This window comes from Drosophila mojavensis, unplaced genomic scaffold (assembly GCF_018153725.1).
Source record: "Drosophila mojavensis isolate 15081-1352.22 unplaced genomic scaffold, ASM1815372v1 contig_277, whole genome shotgun sequence".
In the NCBI taxonomy this organism is placed as follows: domain Eukaryota; kingdom Metazoa; phylum Arthropoda; class Insecta; order Diptera; family Drosophilidae; genus Drosophila; species Drosophila mojavensis.
Window position 1 is genome coordinate 4,364,462 of NW_025318822.1, and position 13,492 is coordinate 4,377,953.

Genomic DNA, 13,492 nt, shown 5'->3' on the forward strand with positions numbered 1-13,492 from the left:
GGATACACTGAGAAAAAAATATATATAGAAAAGTATTCTGAGCCGGTTGGCAGTTAACGCAGACATACCCGAACATACATAATCGCAAGCGCATTTAACTAAATAACGAAGATAAGAATATAACTAAAAAAAAAAAAAAAATAAATAAATCCAACGAAACGAAATGAAACTTAAGTCTTTAAACAGTAGCATAAATTTTTTATACGCAATTTTTATTGCAATTGTAAAAAAAAACTAAATAAGAAAACTGTTTGTCATCCAAGAAATTTTGATAAAATCCTTAATCCGTTTTATCCGTAACCTATGAAAAGAAAATACGCAAAGATCTATATATAATATACATACAAATAATTGGCGCTATTTCAATATAAATGTAGTTAAAATACATATTATGCATAATTACATACGCCAACTGATATACATAAAATTATAATTAAATAAGTACATGCAAATACTTACTGTGGAACTATACAAAAATCATATTGTGTGTGTTCTTCAAGACGTTCTATTCTTATTCTTTTTGTGTTTAGTCCGCTTTTACATAGAAAATTCCATGTAACGTTTTTTTTCTTAAATTATATTTTACTGCATTTCTCTTTGTCTGCAATTGCTTAACTAAGTCGTAATCGTATATTACGTATATTTAATTATACTTATATAATATATACATATATGCATTAATTTTGCAATCTATTATACATTTTAATTTTAACTATGCTGAGCTGATAGTATGAGAAAATGATTATACATATATTTAGTTTTAATTCACACACCCACTACGATAATTCACCGTCGCTTGAGCGTACGGTTATTTACAATTTTATACGCACAACTTGTATGTATTATTTTAGTTTGCACTGTAATTTTTATTTTGTGTTGTTAAATATATCGTTATTTACTTATTCGACCAAGCCACTTTTACCTATTAATTCAATTCCCTCTAGCCAAGACGAATGAACTGGATTTTGATTCAAAAATTCTACCACCTTTAAATTCGCACAAATTCTTTAAATATCTGGAAATCCAAAATTTTCCTGGCAATATTTATAAATCAAATAGGAAAATTGGTAACAGTGAATTAATGTAATGGATTATGTCGAATCTAAATTTCCCACAAATAATTGCACTAAAAGTTTGCTTTTTCAAATCATGCATTGCCAAGCACCATATTTATTTAAACAAAAACTGCTTTTTATTGTGGTCATTTTTAATTATAGCCAAATATCCTCTCGATATTTTCCTTGTGCACGAAAATCCTTGAGCTGCTGTGTGGCTTCGGCTTCGTTTAGGTTTAGAACCTGTTGCAGACAACAACGCAAACTTTCATTAATGGACTTGGAAATCTGGGCACCATCCGCACAGACGTATAAAACAGTTGTGGGCTGCTGCAGCAGCTCTACCAGCTGCTCCGCATCCTGCTCCAATAATTGCTGCACATATTTCGGCTGGTCATTCATCGAACTCCGGGAATAGCAAAGACGTAGACGCTGTATGATTGAGGATTTTTGCCAGCTGAGCAGCTGCTCATGCTTGAGCATGGCTTGTGGTGTCTTGGCGCCCGCATAGAGCCAGGTTTGGCCTGTGGCCAATTGCCTACATAGTTGCTTGTGTGCAAGAAAGCCTAGGAAAGGTGCCAAACCCGTGCCCACAGCTATTAGAATTTGATTGCCCTCTAGTTCCTCATCTGTGTAACGGAATGTATTCTGCACGCGGGGATAAATATATAGTTGCACTGGCTTCTTCTGCTCCTGATGCTGCTCAACCATAGTCTCCAGCATACTAGTCGTGACGCCCGGTTTATCTGCGCGTATAGAGTATATGATGCGCAGCTGATCCGAGCCCTCCAATGGGCTGTTGGCTATTGAATATGGGCGGGGTAGAAGACGCGGTAAGTGCTCTACTAGCAGGGCTAACGTTGGCTGACAGCTGGAGCACAGTTCAAGCAGATCCAGCAAGCATAACCCACGTTCCAATATGAGCGTCTGATAGTGGGCGGAGCCTTGTTTGGAGGAGAGACTCGCCAGGAATGAGCGCTCTTTTAAGTCACTGGTGCAACTGGCTAAAGCGCTTAGGAACTGCTTCTGTAGTACTGAGCGTAGCGAGACACAATACGTTAGAATCTCGCGCGGAGTTGTCAGCGCGGGAATGTGAGCGGGAACTTTGGCGCTCTTCTTGGCGCAGTTTAAGGCCAAGCTTGCATAACAGTTGCTGTCCGCCTGTTGACTCAAGTTTAGGCGTTGCAAAATAAGAGCCACAGTCTGTGGCGGATTGCTGGAAAGAATGCCTACTGTATCCCCGGGATCATAGTCCAGCGCACCCAGCGACCCTGTGTCCAGCGTTATCTCTACAACCCGTTTCGTTGCAGTAGAAACATCGGCGGCCACAAGCTCTTTGGCATCTGCTATGAGCACAGCCACTGGCGCACTATCAGCACGTGCGAAGGGAAACTTCAAGGCACTTCCACAATTCAGTTGACCACATGGATCAGGCTGTGGCGTAATTGAGGTCTGTAATATAAATTGTTCAACAGAACGCTTTCTGAAATAGTGAAAAAGTATACACGAACCTGTTCTGTATTGCTAAAGACAATTTCGAGATTACTTTCCAATGGCTTAGCAGGCACATATTCAGTCAGCGTATATGCGTCAATTTGCACAGTAACTGGCGAATCCAAGTGGTCAACGCCGACCATTCTAATTTGTAAAGCTGGTCGATCAAGTGTGACCGTGCTCGGTTTGAACAAAAATTGCAAAAATAACTTAATAGAGAGAATGAGAGTTTACATCCAATTTGATATAATCAAAGACCATTTGATTGTAAGTGTATGTGGAACATATTGACTAACGGTCACTTCATTTTATTCAACATAAAAAACTTTAAATAGCTAGATATATTTGGCAAATTAGCAATAAGTATCGCTTAAGTGGATGACCATCTCTAGTTGAGTGCTGCTTTGTTGTTAGAGAACAAATAATGCATATTGAAACCGTATGCCAGTGTGTCCACACTAAGTGCGTGTTAAAATAAAAATTCAGAAAACGCACAATAATACAAATCATTGCAGCCGAAATTTCTAGTACAAATAGAAATTAAAACCTAGCTAACATTATGGCAGGGAAAGATGCTAACGATGAAGAATTCCAAGATGCACTTGGCGAGCCCGCGCCGTCCCCACAAAAAGCGACAACCAATAAGCCAGATCATGAGAAATTGATAGATGACATTATAGAAAAGAACAGTAAACTAAGTCTTACGGATGATGAAGGAGGGGCCGCGGGTTCCGAAGGTGCGAGCAATAAGGACAATGATGAGGACGACAGTGGTGACAAAGCTGATGTGATACAGCCCGATGGAGAACTTAGCTTAGAAGAGCTGCAACTACAGGAGAAAGAGTTGAGTGTCGAACAGCTGGCTGCTAACAAAGAGAAGGCAGACAAGCTGAAGCTCGAAGGCAACGAACTCTTTAAAAACGATGAGCCCGAACGTGCCATTGTTGTATACACAGAAGCACTAAACATTTGCCCCTCCGTGAATAGTAAGGAGCGTGCTGTGCTGTTTTGTAATCGCGCCGCGGCCAAGATGAAGCTGGAGGCCAATAGAGCGGCTATTAGCGATTGCACACAGGCCATAGAACTAAATCCAGTATATGTGCGTGCGTTGTTACGGTATGTGTAAAAAATAACCAGACGAAATGCAACTCTAATTTGTATTTCTTAAATAGGCGAGCCAAGCTATACGAACAGGATGAAAGACTAGATGAAGCATTGACAGATTACAAGCGTGTCTATGAAATTGATCCTGGCCAGCCTGAAGCACGAGAGGCTCAAATACGTCTGCCAGCTTTGATAAATGAGCGCAATGAAAAACTAAAAACCGAAATGCTGTCCAGTTTAAAAGGTTTGGGTGATATGATATTGAAGCCCTTCGGCTTGTCTACCGCGAATTTTCAAATGCAACAAGATCCTAATTCTGGTTCATATTCCATTAATTTTAATCAAAATAACAGTTAGTACGCAATGCTGTGTCAAGTTTGTTAAAAGAATAAAGTTGGATAAATCATAAGAAAGGCGTGTGTGAGAATTTTATTGGTGTTCAGCTGGTTGCCAGTGTGTACAAATATGTGACGGCATACAACAGTGTGACCACTCACTCTTCCGAGCGACAGCTGACTTTGACACCTGCTGTCGTCGTACTGAAAACGAAAGAAGAAGAATAGTTGATTGAAAGTTGAAATTTTATGTTTAAAAAAAAAAAACAAAATTTTACAAAATTAGCTTCGTTTAATTGACGTGACATTTTCAAAACCCTTCACAGCATAGTGGGCTGATCGCGAGTACCAGTGCTGCACAGTTATCAGCTCTCCCGTGTGCCAATGAGGCTTTTGGAAAGTCCTATTGTGTTATGACTTTGTAAATAATCATTGTGGACTAATGCTATTCTATTATTAGTATTCAGTGTACCCAGTTGATGTTGTAGTTAAGGCATAGTATTTATTAATACTCGCATAATGTTTCGCAGTCGTAGCTGGTTTGGCGGCCCGTGGGGTGGACGCCCCAAAAATCGGTTATCATTGGAGCACCTTAAGTACCTGTACAGCATTTTGGAAAAGAACACAACCGTATCGGAGAGCAACCGCGGCTTGCTGGTTGAATCATTGCGCTGTATAGCCGAGATACTTATATGGGGTGATCAGCATGACTCCCTGGTCTTTGAGTAAGCATAGCGGTCTATAATTTAAATATGTACATATATTATGAAATTGACTAATTGTATTTTCGCAGTTTCTTTTTAGAGAAAAATATGCTCTCGTACTTCCTGCACATTATGCGTCAAAAGAGCGGCGGCTCTAGTTACGTTTGCGTCCAATTACTTCAGACACTTAATATTCTCTTTGAGAACATCAGAAATGAGACGTCGCTGTGTATGTAAATATTTGTTTACTAGAATAACAATGTAGATCCTCTATATAATTGTTTTCTTTCTGAGATATGCCTGTATATTACGTATGCTTTAAAGCATTGGCAATATTGGTTAGAATATTGGGAATTATTAACTAATTTTCCTGTCGTTACTTATATTTGACTTTTCAGATTATCTACTAAGTAATAACCATGTCAATTCTATAATGGTGCACAAATTTGATTTCTCCGATGAGGATGTAATGGCCTATTACATACTCTTTCTGAAAACGTTAAGCTTAAAGCTCACCCCACACACCATACACTTCTTCTACAACGAGGTGGGCTCTCTTAACACATATTATTAAATCAATTTAATGTTTATGGTTTTTATCAGCACACAAATGACTTTCCACTCTACACGGAAGCTATTAAATTCTTCAATCATCCCGAGTCGATGGTACGCATTGCTGTGCGCACAATTTCTTTAAATGTATATAAGGTGCAAAATGCAAGCATGCTGCGGTTTATCAGAGACAAGTGAGTGGAAAAACGTAGACGAAAGATGGTCCATTAATAACTCTATGTTTAAATTTATTAGAACGGCTGCGCCCTATTTTAGCAATATAGTTTGGTTTATCGGCAAGCACATATTGGAGCTGGACACCTGCGTGCGGACAGACATAGAGTAAGAAAATTAATTTATTCATGTTATATTTCTACTTATACTGAATGCTTATTACTGTTCAGTCACCAATCGAATCAGAAGCTTTCCAATTTGGTTGCCGAGCATCTCAATCATTTGCACTATTTAAACGACATCCTGCTATTGGATATCAAAGATTTGAATGCAGTGCTCACCGAACACTTGCTGCACAAGTTGTTTGTGCCTTTGTATATATTCTCGCTGACGCCAGCGCCGCCGCCACCCTCATTAGCTGTGGTCACCCAAAATTTGGCAGCTGTACTAAATCGCAATGTGGATATTGACATACAGGAGATTCATCATCCGCGCGTTAGCTCTATTGTGGCACTCTATTTGCTGTCGCTGGTCTTTTTGGTTGTCACCCATGAGCCGCTAGTGCATGCCTTGGCTTGGGTCATATTAAATGGGGATCATAGCGTATTCAAAGAAGGGGCAGCCGAAATACTCAATTCCTATGTGGAGCATCGCGAAGTAGTGGTGCCGAGCTTTGGTGAACCACACGAGAGTCTTGAACAGGCATTGGACACGGTTGTAGGCCACACGGCTAACTACAGCGGCGATGCAATTAGCGAGGATAGCGGCGTGGAGTCCACGCCAGCAGCGACAGCGTCTCCATCAAGCCAGCAAACAGAAACTGTTGCCGAAGCTGCAGCAACCCAGTTACGTAATATTACCGACGAGGAGAAACAGATGCTTCAACAGTCGACATCAGCGCAGAGCGTCTCTGAGCTTCCTAATCCATTTTTGGAAACCGTGCTGCAAGCACTCGATTGTACAGAGAATGATTACCTGGCTCTCTTGGCACTTTGCCTCATTTACGCCATGTCCCACAATCGAGGTGAGTTTGACTGTTCAAAGTCAGTAGATTTAAGCTAGGCTTCAGCTGCGCCGATTCTCAGTTAACGTTGCCTGTTTCACGTCTCTCTCTCCCTCTCTGCTCATTTCATTGATTTTTGTGTGGTATTAAAAAATGATATTTCAAAAAATAAAAATGCGTAAACAACATGGCATCTTTTACCAGATGGTACGTAACTTGTTCATTCCCTCATACTAATGTTTAAATTTTAGCTCGGGAGTTGCATCACATTTCGCTTATTTATAACTTTTTTACCTATTCACAGGCATGAAGAACGAGTGGTTCGAACAGGTGCTGTCGAAATCGATGCGAGGCTCGTTCAGCTATAAGACGGCGATAATTGAACATCTGCTTAATATCATCACACAATCCAGTCAACCATGTAAGTAAATCTTTTTGTGACATATTCGTTTATTATATTTATTTACACTCCTATAGCGTGTCGCATTCGACTGATCACGGCTGAGATTGCATTAGAACTGCTGCTGACCTTCACCAAGCCCGCCGCAGATGATGCACCTTGCATAACGAGCTCGCAGCAGAGTTTGCTTTTCAGTGCTCGTAATCAATCCATGGTTGTGCTGCGTAACTTTTACAAATCAGAAGATATATTCCTCGATCTATTCGAGAATGAGTACAATGAGATGCGTAAGGCGCAGCTGAATGTAGAATTTCTCTGCACGTACTCGACCATTCTGTTGCCACCCACGGGCACACCTCTAACGGGCATTGAATTTACCCACCGTCTGCCTTGCGGCGAGGTTGAAAAGGCTCGACGGGCCATACGCATCTACTTTCTGCTGCGCCGTACGTGCCAAAAGTTTTTAAATGAGAAGGAAACACTGCTGCCGCTGACGAATGTGGTGAACCTGGTGCAGGTGGACAATGTGCTCGATCTGAGTGAGTCTCTGATGATCAGCTTTGTTAGTCCATTGCTTAAACGTATTTACTGCTTGTAGATAATAGTGATTTAATTGCGTGCACTGTGGTCTCTAAGGATAATACGAAACAACGGCGTTTTCTGGTCATTGATGCACTGCAGCTCATACTCGTGGAGCCAGATGCCAAGTTGTTGGGATGGGGCGTGGCCAAGTTTGTGGGTTTCTTACAGGATGTGGAAGTGCAGGGCGACAAGGATGACTCACGTTGCCTGCACATCACGGTACATCGTGGCGGCGTCACACATAATCGTACGCCGCTTCTTTCAGCCAAATTTTTGTTCGATGATCATATACGTTGCATGGCGGCCAAGCAGCGTCTTACGAAAGGTCGCAGCAAGGCGCGTCAAAAGAAAATGTATCAGATTGCACAGCTAATCGAAATACCCGGCCAGCTGGACTCGCCACTGTATCCGGTGTGTGGCACCTCATCGCATTGTGGCAACTCGCGCCTGGCCCAAAAGGGCGCAAATTTAACTGCGAGTCGAGTGCCCGGCTTTGCAGCTGTGCTGCGTGGCAATAACAGTGCCGGCGTCAGTCGTACTCAGATGGCACAGAACCGCTCCATAGAGGGGTAAACACAACTGAAATGTTTCACATGTAAATGAATCTAATATATTTAAAATTTTAGCATACGTAATGAAAGCGGCAGTCGCTCACGTCGTCGAAGTCCCAATGCCGGCTCTAGCTCACCGTCCTCATTGCGGACAGCCAATGCTGTTCTGGATCGGGATCGTTCGCCCAGTGGCAGTGGAGGCAGTCACAGCTCCTCGCAGTCGAGAGAGAACTCACAGGCGCGTGGCTCCGGCAATCGGTCGCGTGAGAGTAGCCCACGCATGCCAAGACCACGGTAAGTGTAATAGCAGTGATTTATGCTTGACTTGGCTAACTTACATTTTGCTCGGCAGATCTGAGGAAATTCCTTTAGAAGATTTTCCACATTCACGTAATAATAGTCCGCATTCTCGAGGCGCTATGGGAAACCCATCTCCATCCTCTCGCTCACATACTCCATCGAGAGCGTTGCACTTCGATCAGATATCGGTGCACAGCGGCTCGCCACGAGAGTCGTCGTGTGTGCTGGGCACGAATGCGTTGCTGAGCCAATTGAATGGTAGTGTAGCCATTGCTAGAGAAGTGATCCCAGTTCAAAGTTCCGAGGAGACCTCTTTCATAGGCAATGATGTAGAGGCTGACAATAGACGCAAGGTCAGGGGCAACATTGAAACGGTTTAATAACAATTATTATAGCATTGCAATCTACTGTGCATATTGTGAAAGTTAAATTGTCGCTACAATTTTGTTATTCCAAATAATGTTAATTTAGTATTAATTTAGAAATAAACGTTGATTTGACGAATTTAAAATCTTGAACGGATTTTGAGCAACAGCTGTTTTATGTAAAGTTAACAGCTAGTAGTTACAGTCGATATCGATTATTTTTTATTGTCATCACTAAACAGCTGGCTGTTGTAATGTGGAACAGCCGGGTGACATAACCCCCAACATTTTGCTTAATAATATTAAAATCAAAGCGAATTCTAACTTAAAATGCCTAACTTTAAATATAGTGAGCTTATTAAACTTGGCACACAATATGCGCGTCGTATGAATTACCTGTCGAATCGCATCTTTGGCGAGGTGGCGCGCACAACAAATGACAAGTCAATGAAGGTCTTGCGTTAAAGCTTTGAAAGTTATTTATTTATGAAGTTTGATAACTAATGAATATTTATTACAGGTCGTTCGGATGTTTTCCGAGGAGCCCATACATAAACGAGACTATGTGGTTAACTGGTATCCACGACATGTGGAAACACATTTGCTAATGAAAAATCTGCGGGACTACGGACTGTTCCGCGATGAGCACCAGGACTTCAGGGAGGAAATGAAGCGTTTGCGAAAACTGCGCGGCAAAGCACCTCCTAAGAAGGGCGAGGGCAAACGATCAACTAAGAAATAGACAACAGATTCACTAAAAACAATTGTATTTTTTATTGGTATCGACTAAACAATCCCTTTGGGTGCCAACAATTTAGCATTGCCCGCAAAGACAACGTCATTGTGTTGTCTGCACTCGTACTCCACAGTCGCGATTTTGCGCGCTTTGATTAAACGCACAGTCACTAAGGTATCCGTTTCTATGCGACACGGTTTCAAGAATTTAAAGCTTTGTTCAAGCACCACTGTGCCTGGTCCTGGCAATTGTGTTCCTATAATGCCAGCAACAACTGCATTAAGCAGTGCGCCATGAACGCGTCGCTCTATGATGGGCGTGTCCTTACTATGTATATAATTAGTATCACCGGTGAATTGAGAAAATATTTCAAGATCCTTCTGTGTAAACCGTTTTATCACTTGAACCTGTTTTAGGTTGGCTTGTGGCTGGCTGCACAGTTGTCGACGTAGCTGCAGTAGCATTGTGGAGCTGGGTTATTTCGGTTCGAGAGCCAAAATCTTCCAGGAATACTATGCAAAGCTTAACAACGCGTTCGTCGTTAGATGATTGCCGCCAATGTAAAACTCGCTTTAGCAATGCTGGCGTTACGATTTCCTCTTTGCTGCTCAGTCCTGCGCTCAGCAGTTGATAATGCAGTGCCAGGCTATGCAGCACGGTATCAGCCTTCTCTGTGCTTAGGAAAATGTTTCTGAGTATGGCAATTTTTGCAACTATGAATTTGGCGGCGATCTCGTCTGCGAATTACGAAAGTATGTTGATAGAAATCTAGCGAATGCCTGAAAACAACGTTACCCAAGCAAAAATTACACAGTGCCGCTACTGCATGCAGCTGAAGATTAGGGTTCTGGGTGTCCAGAGCTGTCACAAAGACTTCCAAAGCTTCGGCTTCATGGAGATAGGGCCAGTTTATTGGATCGTATGCAAAATTTGCCAAGTTTGCGGTTACTTGCTCCAGGGCCTCTGGTGATTTATCGATAGTGTTAATAGTGCTGCTGAAGTTGGCGGGGCGAATGCTTACCAACGTTTGTTGATGTGTAATATTCATCCACCAGGTGACCAATATATTCACGTCGGTCTATGCCCTCTGCCGGTGTCTTGCGTTTTAAATAACGATGGCTCGAAAACATTGAGAGTTAAAAACTACCTGTATAATGCGACAGTTAAGTATAATCACCAACCATAGTGATTAATGGTATAATAATAACATACTGTTGCTATTTGCTTGTATACTCAACATTCTCAGAAAATCCGAACACATCAGCTGTTATTTATTCATTGAACGCGGAAAAATATGTACTAATATATATTAGATTTACCAATTACCCAAGACTTTGCTTACTTGTTTAACTTTAATTTTAAATGTACGTATAGTAACATTATATTTAAATAAAAAGCTAGGTTGTCAGAAACATTGCAATTTTAATTATCAATTTGTACATAACAGAATTACTCCACGCACTCAAGTTTTGCTCCTCATAAATTTATACATTCTGTCAATCTTAGAATCACTTTTGAAAAGTTTTTGTTTGTTATAGATAATTTTGAAAACAATAATGGATTGATTTACAATATGAAAATTTTGACCAGAGCGTATACAAATATCAAATAATTTGTTAGCTAAGCATCGGTGTGTATGTACATCATTCACCACTCCAAATGTATTAATCTTCGATTCGCTAGGTGCTATTGCTGCAGCCAGCATCTTGACTGGAAGTGTTTGAAAAATAGTGTAGAGCAGCTGCTACTGATTTCGGTGGTATATTAAACAGTGGATGGGTGGGTAAAAGTTCGTTCCTAAGATCACCAAGCACTTGAGGTTGCATCGCGGACTCCGAATGCTGGGCAATCGAGACTCCGCTCAGCGTATAACAGGTATGATATAGATCTTGCGGTCTAAAAGAAAAAATATGCTTGTGATATTTAAGTAATAAATGCTTGTTTTGAATGCTTAACGTACTTGCCGGGCTTATCGATTAGACCACCATTTGCTTTCTGGCAACACAGCAATATGTATTCTTGCAGTGCCTCGACATCGAAAAGCGTTTTCTCCATGGATTTTTCAGCACCAATTAATGTGGCCTGCGTTATTGGAATGGTAGCGCCTACCCAAAACGAGTAGCAACCGTCTACTAGCTTATTGGTGCGTCCCTGGAAGCCACCCTCATAGATCATTTGACGACGCAATGTCCACTGCAATAGCGCTTTCTTATTGCACTTATCTGCCTGATTGAGCAATGCGAGACTGGCGATGCCACAAAAAGTGTAGCCGCCATGTGCCTCCAGGTCGGGCGCTCCCCCAAAGCCACCTTCGTACGTCTGACAGCTAGCAATCCAGTCGGCGGTGCCCGTAAACAGTTCACTCAGCACTGACTCAGGCACATTGGTTAGCTTGGCACAGGAGATGGCACAGTAGGCACCACGCACGTCTGTCTCACCATCTACGTGGAGGCGGAAGGAACCATCGTCATCACGCACGCTGAATAGAAACTTAATAAGTGATTCTCGATCGATGGCTTGATATGCGCTCTGTGTGCCAATGATGCATAGGCTATTGACTGCAGCATAGGTGGGAGCCAGGTGTGCATATTGCCCTGGTCCGCCGCCAAAGCCGCCCGTAGGAGCACGACATCTGGAAGCATACAATTGAAAGCGTATTATTAATATCCATAATTAGGGAATTAACGTACTTTATAAGAAATTGCACGACGTTGTCCAGCGTCTGTTCGTCGAAGGCGAAATTCAGCAGTTGCGCCGACTGCAGTATCCAGTAGATGCACCAGGGCCGACTGCTGTCCAAGCATTCATAATTGGATGGCAGTTTTCTAAGCATCAAATCCAAATATTGTTGGTGCTGCATGCGATTTAGCTGTGTTGCGCGTGGATTTATGAACTGTGTCTGTACGAATCGATCGTAACATTTTTCAACCGAACTCTCTGTTTTAATCTACAAAAGCAAGAGTTTGCTTTATTATTTGTCGTTGACACAGATAATTTGGATTACTCACCTGCTCCCTGGAAGTTATTGTGGATATCTTCTCGTCGTCGTATTGATAGTTTTTAAGCTCTGCAAAGTTGCGGAAAAAGAGCTCGTCCGATGACCACATGGTGTTGATATCCGAATTGAAAATTAAATTAATATAAATACAAAATTGTGCTACTTGTATCAATTCGTTCAGAATGTGTTTGATCGAACAACCTACCAAAGTGAACTATGGCGGAACCACTGGTTCGTTTGCGAAAATAAACAACATCATATGTTTCTGCTATATAACAGATTATTTACGTGCATTAACTGTTAACAACAATTCTCTAAACAAAAACAAGCAATATATTCCATGCAAAGACCATATTTTAGTTCTGTACTTTAATTTTGTAACTATTTTATAAGCTGTTGAATAAAATTTATACCATTAAATTTTATAACAGAGGCTTAACAGAACTAATTAAATTTGTAATCGATCCGAATCAATTCACAATCAGAAGCGGTTACTTTTCGATATATGCAAGTAGAAGTAAATGGAATTTGAACTAAATTAATGTCTTAAATAGAATGAACATTACTAATTTATTATTTTTGGTTGAAAAAGTAAACTCTTCTTACACTTTATAATGGTAGTTTTTTAATTCATTCAGCTATATATTTTAATTTTTAAAATTTCAACTTGTTTTTAAAGTTGCAAATTTCCCTAAATTTGTTTAAATAAAGAGATTAATTCTTTCGTTGCATCCCGCGCTCATTGCGTCAACATTTATAATATTGGAGCACAGGTAAATAACGAGACAGAATGTGGGGGCTTATCTCCTGTGTGTTCGAAGGGAGAGTATCCTATACACCGTAAAATTTCTTCGTACTTAGGAGGAGTGAGCATCGTATCAACACGTAATTATTATTATTATATCTTATTATTTCTTTATAGATTCCGCAGAAATGCATGCGTAAAACATTTTCATGCATAGCATCAACATGCTCTTTGTCGGCATCTTAATGGGTATGGGGTACAGAAAAACAGAAACCAGACGACCTCGACAAAGTTGTCGCAAAATACATGCATATGGATACAAGTCATATACTCACGGTATAGGGAGAGGCAAAATTATGTTTTCCAATGACAGACAAAGAGTTTATGAATAAGA

General features: G+C 41.0%; 6 protein-coding genes across 9 annotated transcripts; 3 read left to right on the forward strand and 3 right to left on the reverse strand.

Annotated features, from left to right (window-relative positions):
* Positions 1–1,133: 1,133 nt before the first annotated feature.
* Positions 1,134–2,746, reverse strand: LOC6574331 (methionine synthase reductase). Its single transcript, XM_002000348.4, has 2 exons — positions 2,567–2,746; positions 1,134–2,507 (listed from the first exon to the last, which is right to left on the reverse strand). The coding sequence occupies exons 1-2, from the start codon at positions 2,690–2,692 to the stop codon at positions 1,212–1,214; spliced, it is 1,422 nt and encodes a 473-aa protein (XP_002000384.1). The 5' UTR covers positions 2,693–2,746; the 3' UTR covers positions 1,134–1,211.
* A 236-nt stretch (positions 2,747–2,982) lies between these two features.
* On the forward strand, positions 2,983–4,066 carry LOC6574332 (tetratricopeptide repeat protein 1). The gene is made up of 2 exons (XM_002000349.4): positions 2,983–3,665; positions 3,722–4,066. The coding sequence occupies exons 1-2, from the start codon at positions 3,109–3,111 to the stop codon at positions 4,008–4,010; spliced, it is 846 nt and encodes a 281-aa protein (XP_002000385.1). The 5' UTR covers positions 2,983–3,108; the 3' UTR covers positions 4,011–4,066.
* A 113-nt stretch (positions 4,067–4,179) lies between these two features.
* On the forward strand, positions 4,180–8,765 carry LOC6574333 (protein CLEC16A homolog). 3 transcript variants are annotated; one of them, XM_015167373.3, is made up of 13 exons: positions 4,180–4,409; positions 4,519–4,713; positions 4,782–4,921; positions 5,091–5,239; positions 5,296–5,438; positions 5,500–5,586; positions 5,649–6,442; positions 6,626–6,628; positions 6,726–6,842; positions 6,899–7,360; positions 7,420–7,972; positions 8,030–8,248; positions 8,307–8,765. In XM_015167373.3, the coding sequence occupies exons 1-13, from the start codon at positions 4,402–4,404 to the stop codon at positions 8,632–8,634; spliced, it is 3,198 nt and encodes a 1,065-aa protein (XP_015022859.1). In that variant the 5' UTR covers positions 4,180–4,401; the 3' UTR covers positions 8,635–8,765. The 3 variants fall into 3 exon arrangements, with proteins under 3 accessions (XP_015022859.1, XP_015022860.1, XP_002000386.1); XM_015167374.3 differs by having other exon boundaries at positions 4,180–4,713; XM_002000350.4 differs by lacking the exon at positions 6,626–6,628 and having other exon boundaries at positions 4,180–4,713.
* A 92-nt stretch (positions 8,766–8,857) lies between these two features.
* LOC6574334 (28S ribosomal protein S33, mitochondrial) lies at positions 8,858–9,380 on the forward strand. Its single transcript, XM_002000351.4, has 2 exons — positions 8,858–9,072; positions 9,140–9,380. Exons 1-2 carry the CDS (start codon positions 8,950–8,952, stop codon positions 9,359–9,361), a joined length of 345 nt encoding a protein of 114 aa, XP_002000387.1. The 5' UTR covers positions 8,858–8,949; the 3' UTR covers positions 9,362–9,380.
* Positions 9,370–10,660, reverse strand: LOC6574335 (armadillo repeat-containing protein 7). 2 transcript variants are annotated; one of them, XM_002000352.4, is made up of 5 exons: positions 10,568–10,660; positions 10,377–10,502; positions 10,151–10,318; positions 9,874–10,092; positions 9,370–9,776 (listed from the first exon to the last, which is right to left on the reverse strand). In XM_002000352.4, the coding sequence occupies exons 2-5, from the start codon at positions 10,483–10,485 to the stop codon at positions 9,406–9,408; spliced, it is 867 nt and encodes a 288-aa protein (XP_002000388.2). In that variant the 5' UTR covers positions 10,486–10,502; positions 10,568–10,660; the 3' UTR covers positions 9,370–9,405. The 2 variants fall into 2 exon arrangements, with proteins under 2 accessions (XP_002000388.2, XP_032588079.1); XM_032732188.2 differs by having other exon boundaries at positions 9,688–10,092; positions 10,377–10,498.
* Positions 10,661–10,757: 97 nt separating this feature from the next.
* Positions 10,758–12,571, reverse strand: LOC6574336 (protein farnesyltransferase subunit beta). The gene is made up of 4 exons (XM_002000353.4): positions 12,364–12,571; positions 12,046–12,302; positions 11,316–11,987; positions 10,758–11,251 (listed from the first exon to the last, which is right to left on the reverse strand). The coding sequence occupies exons 1-4, from the start codon at positions 12,460–12,462 to the stop codon at positions 11,035–11,037; spliced, it is 1,245 nt and encodes a 414-aa protein (XP_002000389.1). The 5' UTR covers positions 12,463–12,571; the 3' UTR covers positions 10,758–11,034.
* Positions 12,572–13,492: the final 921 nt, after the last annotated feature.

Coding starts and splice junctions, on each gene's coding strand:
- LOC6574331 (XM_002000348.4), bottom strand. CDS start 2,692: ATGGTCGGCGTTGACCACTTGGATTCGCCAGTTACTGTGCAAATTGAC. Junction 2,508..2,566: donor TCTTTAGCAATACAGAACAG/GTTCGTGTATAC, acceptor TTTATATTACAG/ACCTCAATTACGCCACAGCC.
- LOC6574332 (XM_002000349.4), top strand. CDS start 3,109: ATGGCAGGGAAAGATGCTAACGATGAAGAATTCCAAGATGCACTTGGC. Junction 3,666..3,721: donor TATGTGCGTGCGTTGTTACG/GTATGTGTAAAA, acceptor TTTCTTAAATAG/GCGAGCCAAGCTATACGAAC.
- LOC6574333 (XM_015167374.3), top strand. CDS start 4,508: ATGTTTCGCAGTCGTAGCTGGTTTGGCGGCCCGTGGGGTGGACGCCCC. Junction 6,843..6,898: donor CACACAATCCAGTCAACCAT/GTAAGTAAATCT, acceptor ACACTCCTATAG/CGTGTCGCATTCGACTGATC. Junction 7,973..8,029: donor CAGAACCGCTCCATAGAGGG/GTAAACACAACT, acceptor TTAAAATTTTAG/CATACGTAATGAAAGCGGCA.
- LOC6574334 (XM_002000351.4), top strand. CDS start 8,950: ATGCCTAACTTTAAATATAGTGAGCTTATTAAACTTGGCACACAATAT. Junction 9,073..9,139: donor CAAATGACAAGTCAATGAAG/GTCTTGCGTTAA, acceptor TATTTATTACAG/GTCGTTCGGATGTTTTCCGA.
- LOC6574335 (XM_002000352.4), bottom strand. CDS start 10,485: ATGTTTTCGAGCCATCGTTATTTAAAACGCAAGACACCGGCAGAGGGC. Junction 10,319..10,376: donor TTACACATCAACAAACGTTG/GTAAGCATTCGC, acceptor ATAAATCACCAG/AGGCCCTGGAGCAAGTAACC. Junction 10,093..10,150: donor ACTGTGTAATTTTTGCTTGG/GTAACGTTGTTT, acceptor CGTAATTCGCAG/ACGAGATCGCCGCCAAATTC.
- LOC6574336 (XM_002000353.4), bottom strand. CDS start 12,462: ATGTGGTCATCGGACGAGCTCTTTTTCCGCAACTTTGCAGAGCTTAAA. Junction 12,303..12,363: donor CAATAACTTCCAGGGAGCAG/GTGAGTAATCCA, acceptor TTGCTTTTGTAG/ATTAAAACAGAGAGTTCGGT. Junction 11,988..12,045: donor GTCGTGCAATTTCTTATAAA/GTACGTTAATTC, acceptor GTATGCTTCCAG/ATGTCGTGCTCCTACGGGCG.